At 52.5% G+C, this 18571-nt stretch overlaps 7 protein-coding genes across 7 annotated transcripts; 3 read left to right on the top strand and 4 right to left on the bottom strand.

The window, feature by feature from the left end:
- Positions 1–235: 235 nt before the first annotated feature.
- Positions 236–4547, top strand: STEHIDRAFT_151900 (exocyst complex component sec3 subunit; the record flags this gene model as incomplete). The annotated part of the gene is made up of 16 exons (XM_007298891.1): positions 236–398; positions 458–570; positions 628–781; positions 840–1729; positions 1786–1911; positions 1974–2075; positions 2133–2265; positions 2321–2421; positions 2482–2640; positions 2698–2803; positions 2859–2995; positions 3069–3334; positions 3416–3545; positions 3615–3879; positions 3938–4083; positions 4161–4547. The coding sequence occupies 16 exons, from the start codon at positions 236–238 to the stop codon at positions 4545–4547; spliced, it is 3378 nt and encodes a 1125-aa protein (XP_007298953.1).
- Positions 4548–4968: 421 nt separating this feature from the next.
- STEHIDRAFT_151901 (uncharacterized protein) lies at positions 4969–5746 on the bottom strand (the record flags this gene model as incomplete). Its single annotated transcript, XM_007298892.1, has 5 exons — positions 4969–5256; positions 5319–5354; positions 5424–5451; positions 5505–5660; positions 5721–5746. 5 exons carry the CDS (start codon positions 5744–5746, stop codon positions 4969–4971), a joined length of 534 nt encoding a protein of 177 aa, XP_007298954.1.
- A 906-nt stretch (positions 5747–6652) lies between these two features.
- Positions 6653–10144, top strand: STEHIDRAFT_151902 (uncharacterized protein; the record flags this gene model as incomplete). Its single annotated transcript, XM_007298893.1, has 15 exons — positions 6653–6737; positions 6802–6809; positions 6866–7002; positions 7066–7729; positions 7804–7927; positions 7983–8034; positions 8097–8230; positions 8285–8389; positions 8440–8511; positions 8579–8705; positions 8776–9059; positions 9115–9321; positions 9383–9449; positions 9506–9573; positions 9630–10144. The coding sequence occupies 15 exons, from the start codon at positions 6653–6655 to the stop codon at positions 10142–10144; spliced, it is 2649 nt and encodes an 882-aa protein (XP_007298955.1).
- Positions 10145–11621: 1477 nt separating this feature from the next.
- Positions 11622–12387, top strand: STEHIDRAFT_164838 (uncharacterized protein). The gene is made up of 2 exons (XM_007298894.1): positions 11622–11924; positions 12016–12387. Exons 1-2 carry the CDS (start codon positions 11682–11684, stop codon positions 12142–12144), a joined length of 372 nt encoding a protein of 123 aa, XP_007298956.1. The 5' UTR covers positions 11622–11681; the 3' UTR covers positions 12145–12387.
- A 10-nt stretch (positions 12388–12397) lies between these two features.
- STEHIDRAFT_164839 (ankyrin) lies at positions 12398–13279 on the bottom strand (the record flags this gene model as incomplete). The annotated part of the gene is made up of 4 exons (XM_007298895.1): positions 12398–12472; positions 12526–12615; positions 12674–13087; positions 13181–13279. 4 exons carry the CDS (start codon positions 13277–13279, stop codon positions 12398–12400), a joined length of 678 nt encoding a protein of 225 aa, XP_007298957.1.
- An 8-nt stretch (positions 13280–13287) lies between these two features.
- Positions 13288–14916, bottom strand: STEHIDRAFT_143915 (succinate-CoA ligase). Its single transcript, XM_007298896.1, has 8 exons — positions 14851–14916; positions 14671–14786; positions 14495–14611; positions 14287–14430; positions 14085–14211; positions 13852–14013; positions 13518–13783; positions 13288–13461 (listed from the first exon to the last, which is right to left on the bottom strand). The coding sequence occupies exons 1-8, from the start codon at positions 14885–14887 to the stop codon at positions 13435–13437; spliced, it is 996 nt and encodes a 331-aa protein (XP_007298958.1). The 5' UTR covers positions 14888–14916; the 3' UTR covers positions 13288–13434.
- A 96-nt stretch (positions 14917–15012) lies between these two features.
- STEHIDRAFT_71480 (ARM repeat-containing protein) lies at positions 15013–18469 on the bottom strand. The gene is made up of 9 exons (XM_007298117.1): positions 18325–18469; positions 18159–18251; positions 17819–18097; positions 17679–17769; positions 16617–17623; positions 16324–16558; positions 15857–16270; positions 15332–15797; positions 15013–15269 (listed from the first exon to the last, which is right to left on the bottom strand). The coding sequence occupies exons 1-9, from the start codon at positions 18430–18432 to the stop codon at positions 15161–15163; spliced, it is 2802 nt and encodes a 933-aa protein (XP_007298179.1). The 5' UTR covers positions 18433–18469; the 3' UTR covers positions 15013–15160.
- Between the last annotated feature and the right edge of the window lie 102 nt (positions 18470–18571).

Below are 18571 nucleotides of genomic sequence, written 5' to 3' on the forward strand. Positions count from 1 at the left end.
GACCCAGGATGGCAATTGCAAAATGGTTGGGCGTAACAGGGGTTTCAGGTACGAAGCCGTTGGACAACAAACCACAACAAACGCGCTCAGATCCGAGATCGTTTCCACTCGATTCGGAAGCTACTTTACTTCACTTGGTTCCCGATCTATACCCTTCAATATTTTACTCGCACGCGGCGCAAGGGCCGTGTACATACCACTTTGGACTAGTTGACCTACATCGTTGCCAGTTTCCATGGCTGCACCCGTTGACATCAAGCAGGCCATAATCGACTCCGTTTTCTCGAGGAGAAATGCTAGTGGTGGCTCGGAGGAGAGTTACATTTCCCATGTAAAGGTATGGGAGGATGCGGGACCCGAGGCAGGAGAGCTCAAGCATCGGTATATCTTGCTCGCTCGTATGTCAGACTATGACTTGTCGTCTTTATGCATTGAACGGAATGGAACTGTGTTGTAGAGGCCAGTAATGGAAGCGGCTTCATCCACAAATCCAAGCTGAACTCGAATGGGTCGTTCTCGGTGGGCAAGACGTGGAGGCTACTTGAACTTCGCGGTCTCGAAGTACTCTCTGTGCGTTTCTTTTGTCGAACCACTGGGCTCAATTTACTGACACTTGGCGTACACTAGCCTACAGTCTTCAACATTACGCTCGGCAGGAGTTATAGGTGGCAAACGGAAAACCCGAAGGACCAAGTCCAGTTTCTCTGGGCATTGGTGGATCTATTCCGTAACGTGAGTAATGGAGCTGCTTTACAATTATCGGGCATGCCGGAACGTCCAGGTGAGTTCACCTTGAGCCGATGCTCGTCATATCGCCGCAGCTCACCTCCGGCATTCAGTCGTGCGACAGGTCGACTCAGGACGGAGCGCTCAAGTACCTACAACCCCGACATCTTCTCGTGCGCCAGGTTCTTACCAGAGTCAACGAGAACCCAGACCTTCCAACTCCTCACTAGACCGAAACGGATACGACGGTATCCCAAACTCTACGTCATCAACAGGTCGAAGTAGAGCAGCATCTCAATCACGTCGCAGACCCTCGCCCCAACCCTCTCGGGCGGCCTCTCCAGCTGAAAGCGTACCCCCACCCCGGGTACCCACGCCTTCATCCCAGGCTCAATCAGGAACGCCCCGTCCATCAAGAGCACGTCGACCGTCGAATGCTGGGTCCTCCACCCGAGAGTCCGTGACATCGAATGGTTACCCTGCCATCAATGCCCCCCCGAGTGCAATGCCGACTCATTCATCGGTCTCGACATTCACATCCTCCATGAGATCTTCACCAGACGCCAACCCGAACCTACTATCCTCACGACCATCCTTCGATGCATCAGCATCAGCAACCTCCCTTGTGCCCTCCGTAGCTTCACGGACTCCAACGACACGTTCTGTATCTCCTGCAGTAAACGGCAGAACGGTGCCCTCTCGTGGTCCCAGTCGTGGCCCTAGTCCTGCGCCACAACAACAACAACAACAACGGCGAGACCATAACGCTCGAGTTTCGTTCTTCGATCCACCAAATCAAGCAGCGCTCGACCGTCTCGTGTCAGAAGACCCAGAAGCGGATGGTGGTGAGGAAGAGAGCACGCAGGCGACGATGGCCAGCGTCGAGGAGATGTTAGAGGGTTATGAGTGGGCGAGCGACGATATCATTGGACGTAAGAGGACGAGGGGCGCAGTGGATCAGATCGAGGCTCGATTGTTGGATGAGCTCATGGCGCTTGAGAAGGTAAGCATGATGGCTGTCGCTCTTCATGCTCGGAAACGACTTACCCTCATTTCCAGGCGAACATTCATTCCTTCATCGAATCGGACGACCGAGTAGGCCTTGTTCTCAAGTATATGGACGAGGCGATAGCGGAGTTGGATAACATGGAGAGCTCGATCTCATCTTACAAGATTCATCTGAATGTAAGGCTTTTTTTGGACGTGTGCTTACCTAGAGTGAGTTTGAATTGACGTACGGAAACTAGGCCGTAAACGACGATATCTCGTTTATTCAGTCACAGAACCGAGGTTTGCAAGTACAAACACAAAACCAACGCGCTCTTTTGAACGAATTGGAGCAGCTTCTGGTGAGTTTTCTCCTCTAAGGACAGTGTCTTGATGTTCTGAAAGCGGCCTGTCTATAGCAAACCGTACAAGTTGACCGCGATGCCCTGATCACGCTCACACAAGAATCTTTATCGGAGCCGAGGGGTATTCAGCGACTCGAAGAAGCTTTGACTGAACTCTATAAGGCCCTTCAAGCTGGGCGAGACACAGGTTAGAAACATCACAATCGAGTATCGGCACCCTTTGACGGTTTGTCTTCCGATAGATATGGCCGCGACGATGGAACGACTGGACGAGTATCGCACACACAACGCGCAGTTCTGCAAACGGCTGAACGATTACTTGTCGATCATGTTCACCGCACAGGTTTGTCACAGACGTTGTCCTCAACGCGAGCGTAGACCCACTAATAACTTTGAACTTCAGTCGAAGATGCTCTTGGGTGAAAACGAGGGTGTAGCCCGCGGACGTGGCCGGTTTACTTTGCTCGATCGCAAGGAAATGGAGAATTACCTCGGGCGTTACAGCGGATTGATTCTGTACCTCAAAGAGATGGACGAGGGTGCCTATGCTCGACTATGTGCTGTATGTGCTCCTTTGGTCCGGTTCGCAAGGGATCATACGATACTCATGGATCTCTAGGACTACTTCTCAGCATCCAGTCAGCTCCACAGAACACAGATCAGCGCCCTCCTTTCGCTGTACGGTGCCGCTGTCAAGAAAGGTCTGGAAGAGGAAGGTGATCAAGGTGAGTGTTTTGAGCAGGAACTGGTATCGCGTTTGCGCTAACATCTATTGGATAGCATTTCTGCTATCGGGCGGTACTGCGCAGAAAGCTGGTCAACCGAGTGGTCTTCGCCGTGCAGGGACCATCGTTCGCTCTCCGCTCGACAGAAAAGACAAGGACAAAGCTCCAGACGGCGACATGCCAGCCTCTGAGGTGAGCACTTCCCTTCCCCGGCCGTCTACGCCATCCTCTGACTGACTGACTGACTGACATATCATGCACTTAGGCCTTTGGTAGCGTCCTCGAACAAATCGCACCCCAGGTCTATCGCGAACAGGAGTTCATCGCCGACTTTCTCCAGATCAACGAGGCCTCGCTCACTTTCGCGGACTACATGGGCTTGGAGAACTACTTCAGACGACAAGCGTCTCGGGCACCAGGGCTGAGCCAGTCGACGATGAAGCTCGTCCGTGGAGCGTTGGATCTGATCTTTGGGTTCTTGCCGGCGGAGATGAAGGCTTGGATTGACGCTGCACTGGCGAAAGATAATATGTAAGTCCCAGTCTCAGTTTCTTGTTGGGCATGTTTGTTGGGTTGTTCCGAGGAGTTGATGGATGGAGGTTGTTCTTGTAGCCAGATTATCGGGATCCTGGCGGTGCTGGATAGGTTCTTATCCGAGGCGGACGAGAGGGGAAACACTTTTGTGATGAACTTCCTAGAGAAGCAGCAGACTCGATTGAAGGCCCTGTTCGACCGTCATGTGGTGAGTCTACTTTCGGTTTCATTTTTGTTCGAATTCCACTGATAACTTTTCTTTCCTTTTCGTTCACAGAACAGTCAAATCAAAGCGGTCGAAGACACGAAGCTAACGAGCAAGAAACGGAATGGTGTAGCACCCTTCATCAAGTCGTTTCCCATCTACGTCTCCCGAGTCGAAAGCCAGCTTATCAACGCCGACACGCTCGAGGTCCGACAGAGCGTCGATATGGCGTATGAGAAGATCGTGCAGACGATGTTTGATTCGCTTAAGCAGATGGCGAAGATGGACGGTGAGGGCGAGGATAAGGGGCAGTTGAACTATCACGTCATCCTCATCGGTGAGCTTTCCTGAGTCTCTCTGATTCGGCGGTGTTACTGAATCGTGTTCTCGTGTAGAGAATATGCATTACTTTGTTGCCGAGATTCGACAGCAGGAGATCGGCTCTGTTATTGCATTCTCGAGACGTGCAGAGAATTTGTACGACGAGAACCTGAACGCCTACGTCAAAATCGTCCTCCGCCGTCCTTTCTACAAGATCATCGTGAGTCTCCCTTTCAATTCTCCCTCCATCTCCATCTCCACAAACTCGAACTCATCTCTACCATCTATCGAACGCAGGACTACTTCGACGGCGTCGAACGCCTCCTCAAAACCACCGCGCCCACCGAAGTCTCCAGCAACAGCAGCTACAACCGCTCCTCGCTCAAAAAGATCGTCAAAGAATACAACTCGAAAGACATCCGCAAACAAGTCGACGCGCTCTTCAAGCGTGTCGAGAAGCACTTCGACGAGGCCGAAGAGAAGGCGACGACGGAGCAGAGCAGCGGGATCGTGCCCGGGACGGTCATGGTGGGTGTTTGGAAGGCGTGCGAGGAAGAGCTGTTGAGGATCACGGAGGTGTTTAATAAGCGGATTTCGCAGTGTTATGCGAATACGGGCGTTGCTTTGGAGTATAGTGCGGCCGATGTCGAAGCGGCGTTCAAGCGGCATCGGGTGGGCTCGTGAGTATGTGCGGCGGTTGTTGTGGGCGCCTGGCGGACGCAGTTGCTTGGTGAGATACGTGGTGCTGGGCACTTACATATCTGTGAAGTTTCTGATGTGGTTTGTGATGGACTGTTCTATTCTGGACTGCGGTACTACTGTAATTTATTCTGTGGTTTTCTGTTTTGTAATTGTTCGTATAGCAACGGGTGAAGAATGACTGACGGATGATGATAGGACAATGGATGGATGGAAGTTGGGTTGCGAAAAGTCCGTTCTATACAGAATTTGGTCTATGTCCATGTATGTATGAACCGCCGCGAAGCACGGAAACATCGAACCACAGCAGCAAAAAGAATGCGAAAGCGACCAAATATAACTAAGCAATAAGCAGCACTATCCCCGGGCCCATAAATTTTTCAAGGGGCCAGCCTCTGCCGACCAATCACTGGTCGAGATTATAGCCAGAGGCGCTACCAGTGGACGGTTCGCGGTTCAGCGGGGGAGTCGCGGGGGCGGGAGCGGAGTATCCGTTCTGCGGGGAGGCGCTGGAGCGCTTCGAAGCGATGGGCGTCTTGTTGAGGAGGGAGAAGACGATCTCCATAAGGTTCGCTAGGTGCTTGCGTAGGAAGGTGAGAGACTCCGTTTGGGCGGAGGCGATGGTGGCGTCAATTCGAGCCTCATTTTGGGTGAAGAACGGCTCGAGGTAGGTCTGGAAGATGTAGCTGGAACCCTGTGATTGTTATAATTAGTAAGGCAGTGTGAGGAATATAGACAAGGTGTCAATGAGCTAACCTGGAACTGGGGAAGAGAGCAGTAGAGGAGGAAGAGCTGGACGGGAAGAAGTGTCAGGACCATGTCTGGCTATCATGGAATGATATGACGATGGCGTGATCTTACTGTCTTGATTTCCCAGTAGAAGGGGATCCTGCACAGCGTTCAGCCACTCGCTATTCGCTACATCAACGGATTTAAACATACCAGCTGACAACCCATTCGGCCACGTATTCGATCGCGACAAACATGCCCATCACGGTCCAGTAGGTAGCCCAGTGTGTGAGATCCGGCTCAGACAGGGGCCTATGCTTGAGGGCCTTGAAGGTGGAGTACGACGGCAGGAAGAAAGCGAACCATGCGCTGTGAAGTGCCGCATAAGAGTCAATGTCCGAGATAGAAGAAGTGAGACGTAGCAAATACCTGAGGACGTGGAATATCATAGACATCAACATGGCTATGACTTGTTATTGGATAAGCTAGAAGACACATGAGAACACAGCAGGGATGGTCAGAGTACAAGTAGGACTGACTTAATTCTAGTTTTGTCGAAAGCTGAGTGAGTGGTCGTGTGAGGGCAGGACTTGGGCGGTGACGCGACGCAGTCGCGTCGATATCGACAACCGTGACAGTTTGTTACTGATGTGACTGACCGCTCTTACTTAAGATAACGGCGATGGGGGCCACTCAGGAAAACGCCACAAAATGGCAGCGCTTTGAATTGTGCCTCAAGTCAAGTTATTGTCTACGCGTCCAGGGACGACTTTTGACAATGACTGCGGTCGCCAGATAATTGTCGACTTATACGTCACTTCACGTTGATATAGGACAAAAACAAGTTGAGATGGCATGAAGAGTGGTCGAAAGAAAATGTGGCCCGGGGTACATTGAATTCCGGTGGACAGCAAAAGCCAATCGAACGACCGTCATCACGACGGTGTACGTACAGCATCAGGACCCCTGGTTGGTGTGAACCTACTCGATGCGGGTTAGGCGAGTGCGTTCGGACGATGCGTCGTTGAAGTGGACGAGTAGCGGAAAACCTCGATACAAGTCGCATAATTTGGAGGCGAGGGCGATAGCAGGGCCCGGATGGGGTTGGCGTATGTTGTGGAATTGTTCAGAGAAGGAAATGGTTGAGAGGCCGGTGCCGCGAGATGCTAGCGCCGGATGCTCGATCGGGGCTCAGCGGAGGCTATTCGCGCTCTCCTTTCGTCTCTCTCTCCCACCACCAACTCCTCTCCCGCCGTCCCCCTCCACGGCCGCCCCTCCGCCCCTTCTCTCTACCTTTCTTTTCTTTTCTGTGAATGGATATACCTAACGGCAATCACGACTCACGCAACGGCCTTGCCAAAATGGAGGACGGCGACTCCAGCAAGAACCTCAGTGCAAGTAAACCAGACATCAAGCCCCCTACTAGGACTCTCAATCGTGTTCCGCGTACGTTGCGCCACCATTGTACCCACTATCAACCTAGATTTGACCTCTTTTATTCTACCTACAGGTGCCTGCGTAGGTATCTTTTGTTTTTAGTGGAGGTATGACGCTGATCATCGCACGGAATGTAGAATGCTTGTAGAAAGCAGAAGATGAGATGTGAAGGCGCGGACAATCCTCCATGTAGGCGCTGCAGACATGCTGGACTCGAGTGCTTGTTTGAGAAGCCGTCCAGGGAGGCGTCCTTAACTGGCGAAGCCGGCCTAGAGTGCGTTCACACAGTTTATAAATCATTCTACATCGGCTTACTCAAGTCTCTCTCCGTCTTCAGACGTATTCGCAGTCTCGAGGCCCATGTCGCAGAAATAAGGCGCTCCCAACTCAACATACAACATACGCTCACAGAAATTGCGACCCAGCTCAGAGGTGCATCGGTCCCGCGTTCACCCTCCGTCATCAGTCAGCCGTACATGCATGCATCCCCGAGCATGCAAGCCGGATCTCCTGCCTCCTCGATTTCCACCGTTCGCGCTCCGCTCATGGTTGAAACTAGCAATCCGATGCATTCTACTCACTCTGGCGGCGTACGATCCATGATGACCCCTGTATCCAGTAGCCAACCCTACCATCACAGCCCAACTCCGTCTCTCGAAATGCATCCCTCCCAGTTCACTCCAGGTCACAATCAATATGCTCAAGGAAACATTCCCCCGAATTTCCATCCTCCTATGCTGCCTCCTGCATACGGGGAACCCATGGGGCCTCCCTCTGGCATGAGGCACCCGTACGCTGATCCTTCACAGCAACACCACCATAGTTTGGGAAATGAGTCTGCCAATTCTGGTTCCAAGCGCACCCTATCGACTTCCGTTGGGACTAGTGCCGAGTCATCCGAAGTTGAGGAGGATGATGGTGAGCTACCGGCTTCCGGGCTGGTAGCGCCTTGGGAGGTTCTGCGCGGTCTGGCTGATGTTGCTGCTCAGAGAGCCGCCAAGGTACGTGTCATGTGATTTAGACATGTATCTAATTGTTCGACAACCCCGTCCTGATTATTGTGCGACTATCTCAGGAGAATGACGGGATCAGCGAGCCACCAAGTCGCGCGAGAACGCCCGACGGCGATCCACAGCGCCGGCCCACAAAACGGAGAAAGGTTCATCACAAGGTTGTGCGAGGACCAACATTCCCCGATGGTTTGTAACTACATTTCTTGATGCGACTTTTGCGTACTGACTGTTTGTGCGATAGTGGTGACCAAGGGCGTCATCAGTGAGGGCGACGCCCGCGATCTCTTCAAGCTGTAAGTCGCAGGCAGTTCATCTCTAAATCTCCCTCGCTCTCACGCCGTATCGTCCATCGTAGATTCTACCACGGCTGTTCTACATTCCTGCCCATCTTCGATCCCGCTGTGGATACCTTCGATGCATTGCACCAGCGTTCACCATTTGCGGTCTCCACAATCTGTATGGTAGCGGCGAGAGTACGAGATGGAGGCGGTACGTGGAACTGACCCTGTGTGCTGTCAACTGCTCACACCATTCGTCATATAGGCAAACCCGGTGACGTCTACATGAAATGCTTGCAAGAAGTACAGGCTATGGCTTGTGCCACGCTCTTCGCCCCTGTTCTGCGAGTGGAGGCTATTCAAGCCATGAGTACGTTCCCCGCCATCGTCCTGTGCTAACCTGTTGCTGACGCTCTGCAGTCCTTGTATCGGGGTGGTCAGACAGTCCATGGTTGAGTGGAGGCCACGCTGTGAGGATGGCTTTGGAACTGTGTAAGTCACAATCGCTCACGCGTGTGAACCGTGGGGAATCAAGGTTTTCATATTTTTGGCAATCTAGCTTTGCATCAAGCTTGGCCGAAGCTCCTCAGGAGAGTGGAAGCAAACAAAGCTACTGATAGTCCCGAGGACAGGGAACTCGTTGTCTATACCAGGACCTGGTTCTGCCTCTATCTCTTCGAGCATCAGTAAGTCCCATGGCGTCAGGAAGTGGATCGACTCGAAGCAGCCTTTTCTCACGGATTTACTTTTTTCTAGAATGTCCTACGGTTCTGGACGGCCCGCCGTCTTGAAGGATGACGAGAGTATATGGAAATGTCGTCTCCTTCTTCGCCACCCCCTGTCCATTGAGGACGACATGCGTCTGGTCTCGACGGTCGAGCTCATGGCCATCCGGGAGCGTGTGAACAACTCGTTGTCCAACAATACCACTGGGCCAGTCGACGACCGGACTTTCGAGGTCCTCCGTACTGCGGACGCCGAGTTCGTGAATTGGTACCAGACCTGGGATCAGGCTTTCTCTCAGAAATACGAGGATGCTGGTAAGGTCATATTAATATCCAACTCCTCTTATAATGCTAATTTGACTCTTTACAGCCTTCTATCGCCAGAGTCTACAGATTCAGCACATACACGCAGAACTGTACCATAACGCCTCTGCTCTTAGAGGTATTGATGGTCCGGAAGACGTACAGAATATGCCTCCTGCGCAAAGAGAATTGGCCATACGCTCCATACATATAGCTCGGCAAGGTTTAGATATCACGGTGAATTCACCGTCTTACAGGGAAGGCATGAAATATGGTTAGTGATAAACTTGGCTGGTTGCTTTACGAATGATTTAATTCTGACTGTGAATCTCTAGCCGTGCACTATACCCATGTCACGGCGACATTCACTGCTTCCTTCCTTTTACGACTTGCACGATTGTTGTGAGTGTAGTTCTCCATGATTCACTAACTGGTTTGCTGACGTGGATCTCTTAAAGCCCTAACGACTGCGATATGCAACAAACGAGATTACAGATTGAACGACTCTCCGCTCTGATGTCAGAAAGTTAGTCTTTCTTTCCATCAAACTCCTACGTGCTATCGATTAACCGATGTATACAGTACCCGGGAGACGTTACGCTCTCACCCTCCAACTGATGCTTAAGAGGCTGACGAGGCGCCAAACCTCGACTTCCCGATCACCCAAAATGGCCCGAGATCAGTACTATTCCCAAGCCGCCGCTGGACCGTCTAACCTGTCAACAAGTCAAGTCGTCAGCCAGGGCCACGTCCCGCCTTCGCCTTCTTATGATAGCCCGATGTCGCAAGGCGGAGGACACCCTCAACATCCTCTCCACACGCCACACCAACAACATCCGCACCAACACCAGCAACTCCCACCACCACCACAACAACAACAACAGCAGCAGCAGCAGTATGTTCCAGGTGTCCAGCAACAGCTGCAGTATCCTCCGAACGCGGACTATATCTGGCAAGGCTTCGAAACCACCGCGAGCGAGCAGTTGCCGGTGTGGTTGTCTGATCAGACTTTGGGCGGCAACTCGTTCACGCAGAACGGGATGGATGCGTTCCTGCTGCCTACGGATTATCTGCCGCCAGCGCCTCAAATCTGGTAGTAGTAGTAGTAGTAGTAGTAAGTGCCATGTCGCTGGTGTGATGGTGGCGTTTTGGTGGTGCTGGTGGTGGCGTTGTTCGATTGGTGGGATGGACGTGTTTTCGGTCCTCCTTTTCGCACCCCTTTTTGTTTTGTTTTTCGCTGCGCTCGGTCGGTCAGCTAATCCTTTTTTTCTTTTGCTTTTTCTTTTTCTTTTTGAACCTTCCTGTTTGATGTAAATATGTACATATGCCTATGGAATTATGGACTTCCCGCTTTCAGTTTCAGGTCTTTCTTTCGTGTTCTCTTCGCCTTCTTCTCCTCTCCCGCCCCCCCCCCCGAATTCTTCTTACGACCTGGCTTGCCACGGCTGTTCGACATCCCGGTTCCCTGCTTCGAGTCTAATACTGTTGTTGTATTAAAGTAATGATGATGAATCCGCTGTATTCTTAGGTTAGGTTAGGTCAGGAATGCTTCCCTCCCCCCCGACCGGGTCTCAAGCTCTCCAAGTTCGAAGTTGCTTTCTCAGTTAGTTTTCCTACTATGCTCTTCTCTCCCCTCGCTCTGTCTCTTGCCTCTGAATCGGTGTTCGCGTTCGCTTTTCTCTCTTATGACTTCGCTTCGACTGGCTTTTCTTTCTTTTTCTTTTCGTTTTCTGTGGACCCGATACCTTAGCTTTACGCGTCGCGTCGGATAGTACTCCCTACTCGCTTTCCTGCCTATGATACACGAAACAACATCGCAACAGGCCCGACGAGACGAGGTTCCGTGTTTGAATCTCCATGACCGTCCTGGTCTGTCCTGGTCCGAGGAGCGCTGTGAGTGGGACCTGTCAGTAGGCTTTGTGGCACCAGGCTCCCGGTCATCTAGATTCTAAGTTATGGGCTTTCCGGTCTATTGCCGCACGTCAGAATCTCGTCCTGTTTTACGATTAGACTTGGACCCCGAGCAGAACCCCGAGCAGAACCACCGTGACATTTTCGCTTATTTTGAAACGTGGCCGCGGTGATAGGTGGTTCGAGGCGTGTGGAGCGAAGGGGATAGTAAGACCCAGGAAAGAAGGAAGCTTGAAGGCTGAGGCTTGAAGGCTTAGTGGCGCAGCGTCCCAAGGAAGGAAGGGAGGGAGACGGAACGCGGCCTTAATTGCAGCAATGTCAAGTTTCGGATCCAAAAAGTGCTTAGCCTTTGTTGAATGCACTGACCGTTGAGAGTGTTGGTAGCTCGGAGTCCTCAGAGGTGAGCTTCAAGGAAGCAGAGATTTAGCAGAGACGTCGAGGTCCAAAGATTGGAACCGTCAAGCTCAACGAGCGCTAAGTATGAAAGCGAAATTGTTCCTTAAGTAAATCAAGAGACGCACAGAGCCAGAGTCTAGTAACGGCGAAAGAAGGAACGAGGTTCATACTTGCGCCACACATCGCAATGGGGCCACATTCGACGCGACGTTCACGTGCTGACGAGATTTCCTCTTCGCGCGTTTGGCCTGCAGTGGTGCTTCCCCACGTCCTCTTCGTCTTTACTGTAAACAACTACAGTGAAAACCCCCACTCACAATCTTCACGATGGTCGTCCGTATCCGCTTCGCCATGCACGGCAAACGCAATAACCGCATTCTCCATCTCGTCGCCATTCACGGCACCAAAGCCCGCAACGCAAAACCCATCGAGACGCTCGCCGTCTACAACCCCCACGTACGAGACGGTGCGACGCACAAGCAGGTGGATTGGAGTGTGGATAGGATAAAGTATTGGTTGGAGATTGCGGGCGCGGAACCAAGTAAATCTGCGGTGCGATTGCTGGAGAAGGTGCGTACTGTTCAGTGTATATGCAATTGTTCGCGTCGAGAGTTTGTGGGATGAGCTGAGGACCGATTGTTTGCATTTGTTGCGGCTGTAGGGAGGAATCATTCCGCCAGATTCGAAGTGGCATCCAAAAGCTACTGGGCCTGGCTCTTCAATACCTTCACCGCCGTATACAATGCCTTCACCACATCCCACACCCGAATCTTCGACGGCTGCATCATAACATCACTCTGTGCGACAGTCTTCTTCCCCAGTGCATACCGGGAGATGCAGGGGAGATTAGATGGGCGGGGGCACTGGTGTTTGCTTTAGAGTGTGGTCCTTGTCCGAGGATATGTTGACACTTCAGGAGGGCGTACGGTTCAGATGTCCAGCCGGTTCACCACTGCATGACATACATCTATAATCACATATTCATACAGACGAACTATCTCAACAGCCGCAGACCCAAGCGTAGTTTCAGGGCCCCCCACTTTCTAACTTAGCAGCGCAGCAATCTCGTCGTGGCCAGCAACGTTGGCTAGTTCTTTTGCAGTAAACTCATCTGGATCCTGTGTCACGAATGTCAGTATCCTTCGGTGACTTCTATAATGCGCAGGCAGACCTGTATGCTTTGGTCCACGCCGTGCTGTAGTAGTAAATGGGCTATCGCGACGTTGCCTCTGTCGCATGCGAGATGAAGCGGGGTATATCCCTGCATCGCGAAATATGGATTCAGTCAACGGGGCGCAACGCAGCGAGACTAGACATACATATTCGTCTTTCGCATTCAAATCAATAGTAGGATTCGCCTCGATAAGTGCCGACAACGCATCCAAATCATTCTCTACGACCAGCCCATGCAGTGTCCCAGCCTCGTCCGCCTCCAGAGCAGGCGCCGAAAGCACGCTCACCGACACCCCCATCCCCATCCCCGTCCCACCTCCCCGACCGTCCGCATCCTCGCCAGCAGATGATTCGGACGACAGTAGAGGAGCTCCTTCCTTCCACCCCAGACCCCTCGCAATCTCCAAATACCGCGTTTCCGCACCCTCCACTCTGCCCTCGTAATCCTTCGCCATCTGAGCCCAAGCGTCCCACTTCGCGCGAGCCGTCATGTCGAAGAACGAGGGTCTTGAACCGATAGGTGTCGGAGAGATGGTGAGGACCTTGAAGAGGCCATAGAGCTAGAATGATGCAAAGAATATGTGCAGATGTGCACGGGGCGGGTTTGGTCAATGTAGGTGCCGGAAAGTCAACAGAGGGGACGGCTCGAGGACCTCCAGTTTGAGTGCATTTGATGTTTGTGATAGAGAAGAGGCTTTGGAAAGGTAAGACGCCGCTTCGTGGAACGTTGGGGAGGGCGTGTAATCTGACATCGGGGCTTGTTATGGTGTATGTGTATGTATGCACTCAAGTCTGCTTTGAATTTCTCGCCAGTATGGATTTGGATGGATGAGGAGATCTATTACGTAACGGACGCGAACGTGTGTGGCAACAAGCTAAAACTACGATTTAAACAAGAACCCCGCCCCTACGCAAGACCAGCGGATTTCATGGCCTGTGACAATCCGGGTAAGCACTCCGTGAAAGATGAGAGGAGAGCGCAAGACGTACCTGGAGCATAGAGAGACCGATCTTTGCTGGGCTGTCAGTGACAATCACGCCAGCCGCCTCAAGGGCCGCCACCTTGTCAGAAGCGGCACCCTTGCCACCAGAGATGATGGCACCCGCGTGACCCATACGACGACCAGGGGGAGCGGTACGGCCAGCGATGAAGCCAACGACGGGCTTGGGCTTCGCGCGTGTGGCGTTGTGCAGGCGGAGATAGTCAGCGGCTTCCTCCTCCATCGAACCACCAATCTCTCCGATGATAACGATACCTGTAAAGCGAGATATTAATGTCCACGCAGATAGAAAAAAAGGGAGGACGAAGAGAAATATATTGTACCTTCCGTGGCATCATCCTCGAGGAAAACCTTCACGACGTCTACGTGCTGGGTACCAGGGAAGGGATCTCCACCAATACCGACGCAAAGAGTCTGACCGAGGCCAACATCGGTCGTCTGTGCGACGGCCTCGTAGGTCAAAGTTCCAGAGCGCGAGACAATACCTGTGTGGCCCGACGCAGAACACGTTCGTCAACCGTTTCGAGAGGCAAAAGTGAATGCGCAATGTGCTTACCGATTTTACCCGGTTTGTGGATGTGGCCTGGCTGAATACCCATCTTGCAACCCAATGGGTTGATGATACCGGGACAGTTGGGGCCCACGAGACGGGACTTGGACTGGCTCTTGAGCGCGTTGACGACCTATAACACATTCGATGCGCCTTGTATAAGACTTCGGGCGGTCTGCGAGACAGTATACGAAGGTGGAGAACATACGCGGATCTCGTCGGCCTGGGGTATACCCTCGGTGATACACACAATGAGACCAATCTCGTTCTCAATGGCTTCGATGATGGCATCTGCGGCGGAGGGAGGAGGAACGTAGAGGACAGTCGCGTCGGGGTGAGTCTCGCGAACGGCCTGCAAAACAATCATACACCGTTGAAACTCTGTGCAGAATGAACCCAACAAACGACAGACGCACCTCCTTCACCGAACCGAAGACAGGAAGGCCCAAATGTGTTTGACCGGCCTTCTTCGGGGAGACACCACCGACCATGTTAGTGCCATATGCCAACGCCTCCTTTACGTGGAACGTGCCCTATTCGAGAGAGAAAATTGAGCTTAGAGCCTGGATGGTCGGGTAGAGTGGGATCGTACAGTCTTGCCAGTGAAGCCCTGGCAGAGGACCCTGGTGTCCTTGTGAATGAGTAGATTCCGGATGGTATCATCATAGCTCCTTCTCGAGACCGACTGCGAGAATGCCCGGCGTCCAGCTGACCCAACCCACTCCAAAACATGAGCGGAAAAAACATGACAAGACGAACTCTAAAAGCTCACCGCTGGTCGCGAACGAGTGAGGGACACGACGAAGCATTTTGGAAGGAGAGGTGGTTGAGGTATAATAGGGAGTTGAGGTCTACTTGAAGAGCAACGGAACGCGGGTCGGCGCAAACAGGAACCGGCATTCTTTACATAATCAACTGATTCAACACGCAACTTGGCGGTCTTCCGTCCTTTTCGTTCTTCTACAACAAAGCGCTGCTACATACAGTGTACATAGATGCATAACGGTACACGGGGCTCCTTCGTGCGTATAGATGTTAAACACAAGCTACTGTCTTCGATTCCGTAATCCCGTCCACCCTTCTCAGCGGTCCAAGGCGCTCACTCTCCGCCTCTCACGCGTTTTCCGCGAAGCGCGATGAAGACCTATGACCGCATACTTCACTTTGTCGTACTCGCCTGCGGTGATGGCGCTGGAAGACGAACAATGATTAGATGGTATGAAAGAGAGAGAAGACGGACGGACGAGACGTACTCTGACAAATCCTTCATGAACTGTGTCTTTGCCTGGTCAGGAGCGCTGCTCGAGGGCAATCGCTGCAGAACGGCGGGACACCAAGCGAGCAGTTCCGCAGACCACAAGGTCGCCAACGTTCGGAATATGCTGATCGTCGAAGAAGATGTCTCTTCCGGGAAATCCCCTACAAGACCAGTCAGGAGTAATCCAACGAGGTCGAAGCCTTCCTTGTCGACGACCTGGCGGATGGCAGCGGCATATATGGGAAATTTCGGAGGAGTGGCAGAAAGAGCGTGGGGAATGAGGCAGTCGTGCGTCATCACTATTCGAAGGAAGTTGAGAGCGGCGAAGATGACATCGGAATGGATTAGAGAGAGGGCGGCCAGAGTGACTTTGAAGGCTACAGGGAAAGCGGACGATTCGAACAGGACATCAGGGGCATAGTCGGTCATCTGCAGCAGTAACTGCAGATAGTCCTCTAGCACTGAACACAACAAAAACATCAGAGACATGAGCGAGGCGCGTACACTGAAATATGCTCACCATCTGGTATGGCCTCTGGCGACTTCTCTTGTAGCAAGGCGACGACCTTGTTCGTCGATCGTTCAAAGAGCTGCCGGAAACAATCGCGAAGAAGTGGATCTTCTTCATTTCCGAACCGCCCGAGAAGCTTGCCACCTATCCAAAGGTAGCTGGGAAGCCCAGTAGCTTCGAAAGCGGTGGCCATTCTTGCTAGTACTGCCGGTGCCACACTAAGAGCGGAGGGGCCAAATAAGGTGAGACCGTGGCGAAGGACGCGGGTGACATGTTCTGTGCTTTCGTAGTCTGATCCATATCTTGCGATGAAAGCGTCGAAGATCGTCCATGCCTCCCGACAAGTGTTCAGACAAGCTGCGGGCAACTCATCGCCGAACGACCCAATGACGTGCAGCATAACCTCGAGGTTTGCCATGGCATCTATCAGAAAGTTAGAACATGTTATGATTGCATTGAAAAACATGATGACTCACCGCCGAGTGCCAGCAGATCTTGCTTGGTAGCAGGAGTGGGTTTGCTAGTGACGGTATGGACGGCTTCCAGTATGTCCATGGCAAATGTCCGGAGAGACTGTGCGGCCTGTTCCATGGGCATTGCTGAGATGACATACGCGATGGCCTCATACACCATGATTTTGTCCTCTTGGGTCAGCTTCGCGCCAGGACCCACGAGGAACGTATGAAGCTGCGGGAGGAAAGTGACAAGGTGCTAGAATAACCAGAAGTCAGAACCGGTTGTTTATATTTACAGTCAAGAAAGAACATACCCGCTTGCAATCTTGGCAAAGGTACTTCAAAGCCTGCCCAGCCGCGCCACACACCTCGACATCGGTATCCTCGAATCCAGCAGACGCATAGCTCAAACACGTAGGGATGTATTCCGGGTGCATATTGATCCATTCGCTATACCTTGAGATGATGAGGAGAGCCGCGTACCGCACGCGAGGGTGCTGAGGGAGATTAGGTATAAGATCCATGATTTTCGGTACGGCTTTCTCGTCTAGAGGGTCTACTTCGGCGCCCATGGACCTGATAGAGAAGAGAGGTGCTTCGATTTCCTGCCAGGTCGCGTTCGGGCCTTTCGCCAAGGACTTTGTGATCAACTCTAGCGTGGCCATAAGGCAAGGCTCTGTACCGAGGACGTAGCAGCAGTCCTTAAGCGTATCGCCCATGACATGTCTGAACGCCCTGAAAGCGTCCATCTCCTGGGCAGACAATGTATGTGCGTCCGCCGGGAAGTGGAGGTGCCCGATAACGATGGTCATCAAAGCTTTGTACGCGTCGTAAAAGAGCGGCGAAACCGTAGAGCGCTTTCCGATGCTTTGGGCCAATCGCATCCAGAAGGGGAACGTGATGGGCACTATATCGAGGTCGGGATAGGCGGAGAATTCGATGATGGTCTCGACGATGGGATAGAACGTTTCGGTGTGCTGCAGAATCAAGAGACGGTAGGTTTCTCCGGCCTCGGTGAAGATGCGAACATAACCTCTTGTCTTCTCGGGATCGTCCTTGGCTGTTGGAAGACCTGCACGTAGGGCGATGACCAAGGGTACGATCTGCTCGATGACCGGCATATTATCGTCGATCTCCTGAGTCTCGTGAATGAGGTCACAGACAACATCAACCGCTGAGTCGAAGAGCTCTTCAGAAGCTAAGGCCTCGAAGGAGAACTTGAAGAGAGGAGTTTTGGCGAGTGCGATGGTAGTGATTTCGCCAGCGACCAGCCAGCTCCTGAGGGTATTGAAGATCTGGCTCTGGACAGCATGCGTGACGCCTTACAAAGCAGATTTAGGAGAAGTTTAAAGATGTTGTAAATAGGAACAACATACCAGGTGCTTGAATATACATCGACAATAAACCGAGAACGCTGTCCGCATTAGCGGTCAACAACTCTGCCGCCCGCTCCCTGTATTCTTGATCCTGTACCAGTGTCAGACAAACGTGTGGCATAATAAAATTGGATACGCACGGTGACCGGTATCTTCGTATTCGTGTTCAATTCCTCCGGCAACACAGTCAAAAACTGGAGAAGGATGGGCACTGTGGCCGGATTCTGTCCAAATCGCTCGATCATGCCCTGGACCGCGTTCCCCCATTGCGGCAGCTGAAGCGCAAGCCCTGATATCGCAAGACATAACTGCACGATGATGGTCCTCGGTCCCGTCTGGTAGTGCTCCAGCGCCGCGACCAGCGTATCCCGCAGATCGAGCAAATGCGGGCCTTCGACCTGATGGAGATCATACGTGACCTGGGAGTAACAAGCACCAGTAAATCGCACATGCGCAAATTCAGCAAAGAACCGGACGCACCTTGCTCCTGAACGTCTGGGCTGCGAAGAGCTTAGCTGCAGGAGGCGCTTCCTGGGAGCGCAGAAGAAGATTGCAAGTGGCCCATGCCTCAGGCTAGGAGAACGAGTGGATCGATGCGGGTCAGAGGTCGTAGTCGATGATGGGCCACAGGCGAAAGAGTATTTACAGAGTGCTGGAAGTCTTGGAGCCACGAGTTGGCCTTTTCCAACGAGGCCTTGTCTGGTGCTCTGCTGAACACGTCCAGTGCTGCGAGGAGTGCCTGTATATCGGCCATGATGTGTGGTTGATCGTGAGTGTGTGAGCAGTGTGTTTGTTTGTGCCCGGTTGCGGATTAAGGCTGCTGATAATGGAGGCGTAACGAGAGTGGCACGAAGAGGTTTTGATCAGAGTTGAGGGCAACGGCTTTTGGCGGT

The sequence above is a fragment of the Stereum hirsutum genome (assembly GCF_000264905.1).
Source record: "Stereum hirsutum FP-91666 SS1 unplaced genomic scaffold STEHIscaffold_1, whole genome shotgun sequence".
Taxonomy (NCBI): domain Eukaryota; kingdom Fungi; phylum Basidiomycota; class Agaricomycetes; order Russulales; family Stereaceae; genus Stereum; species Stereum hirsutum.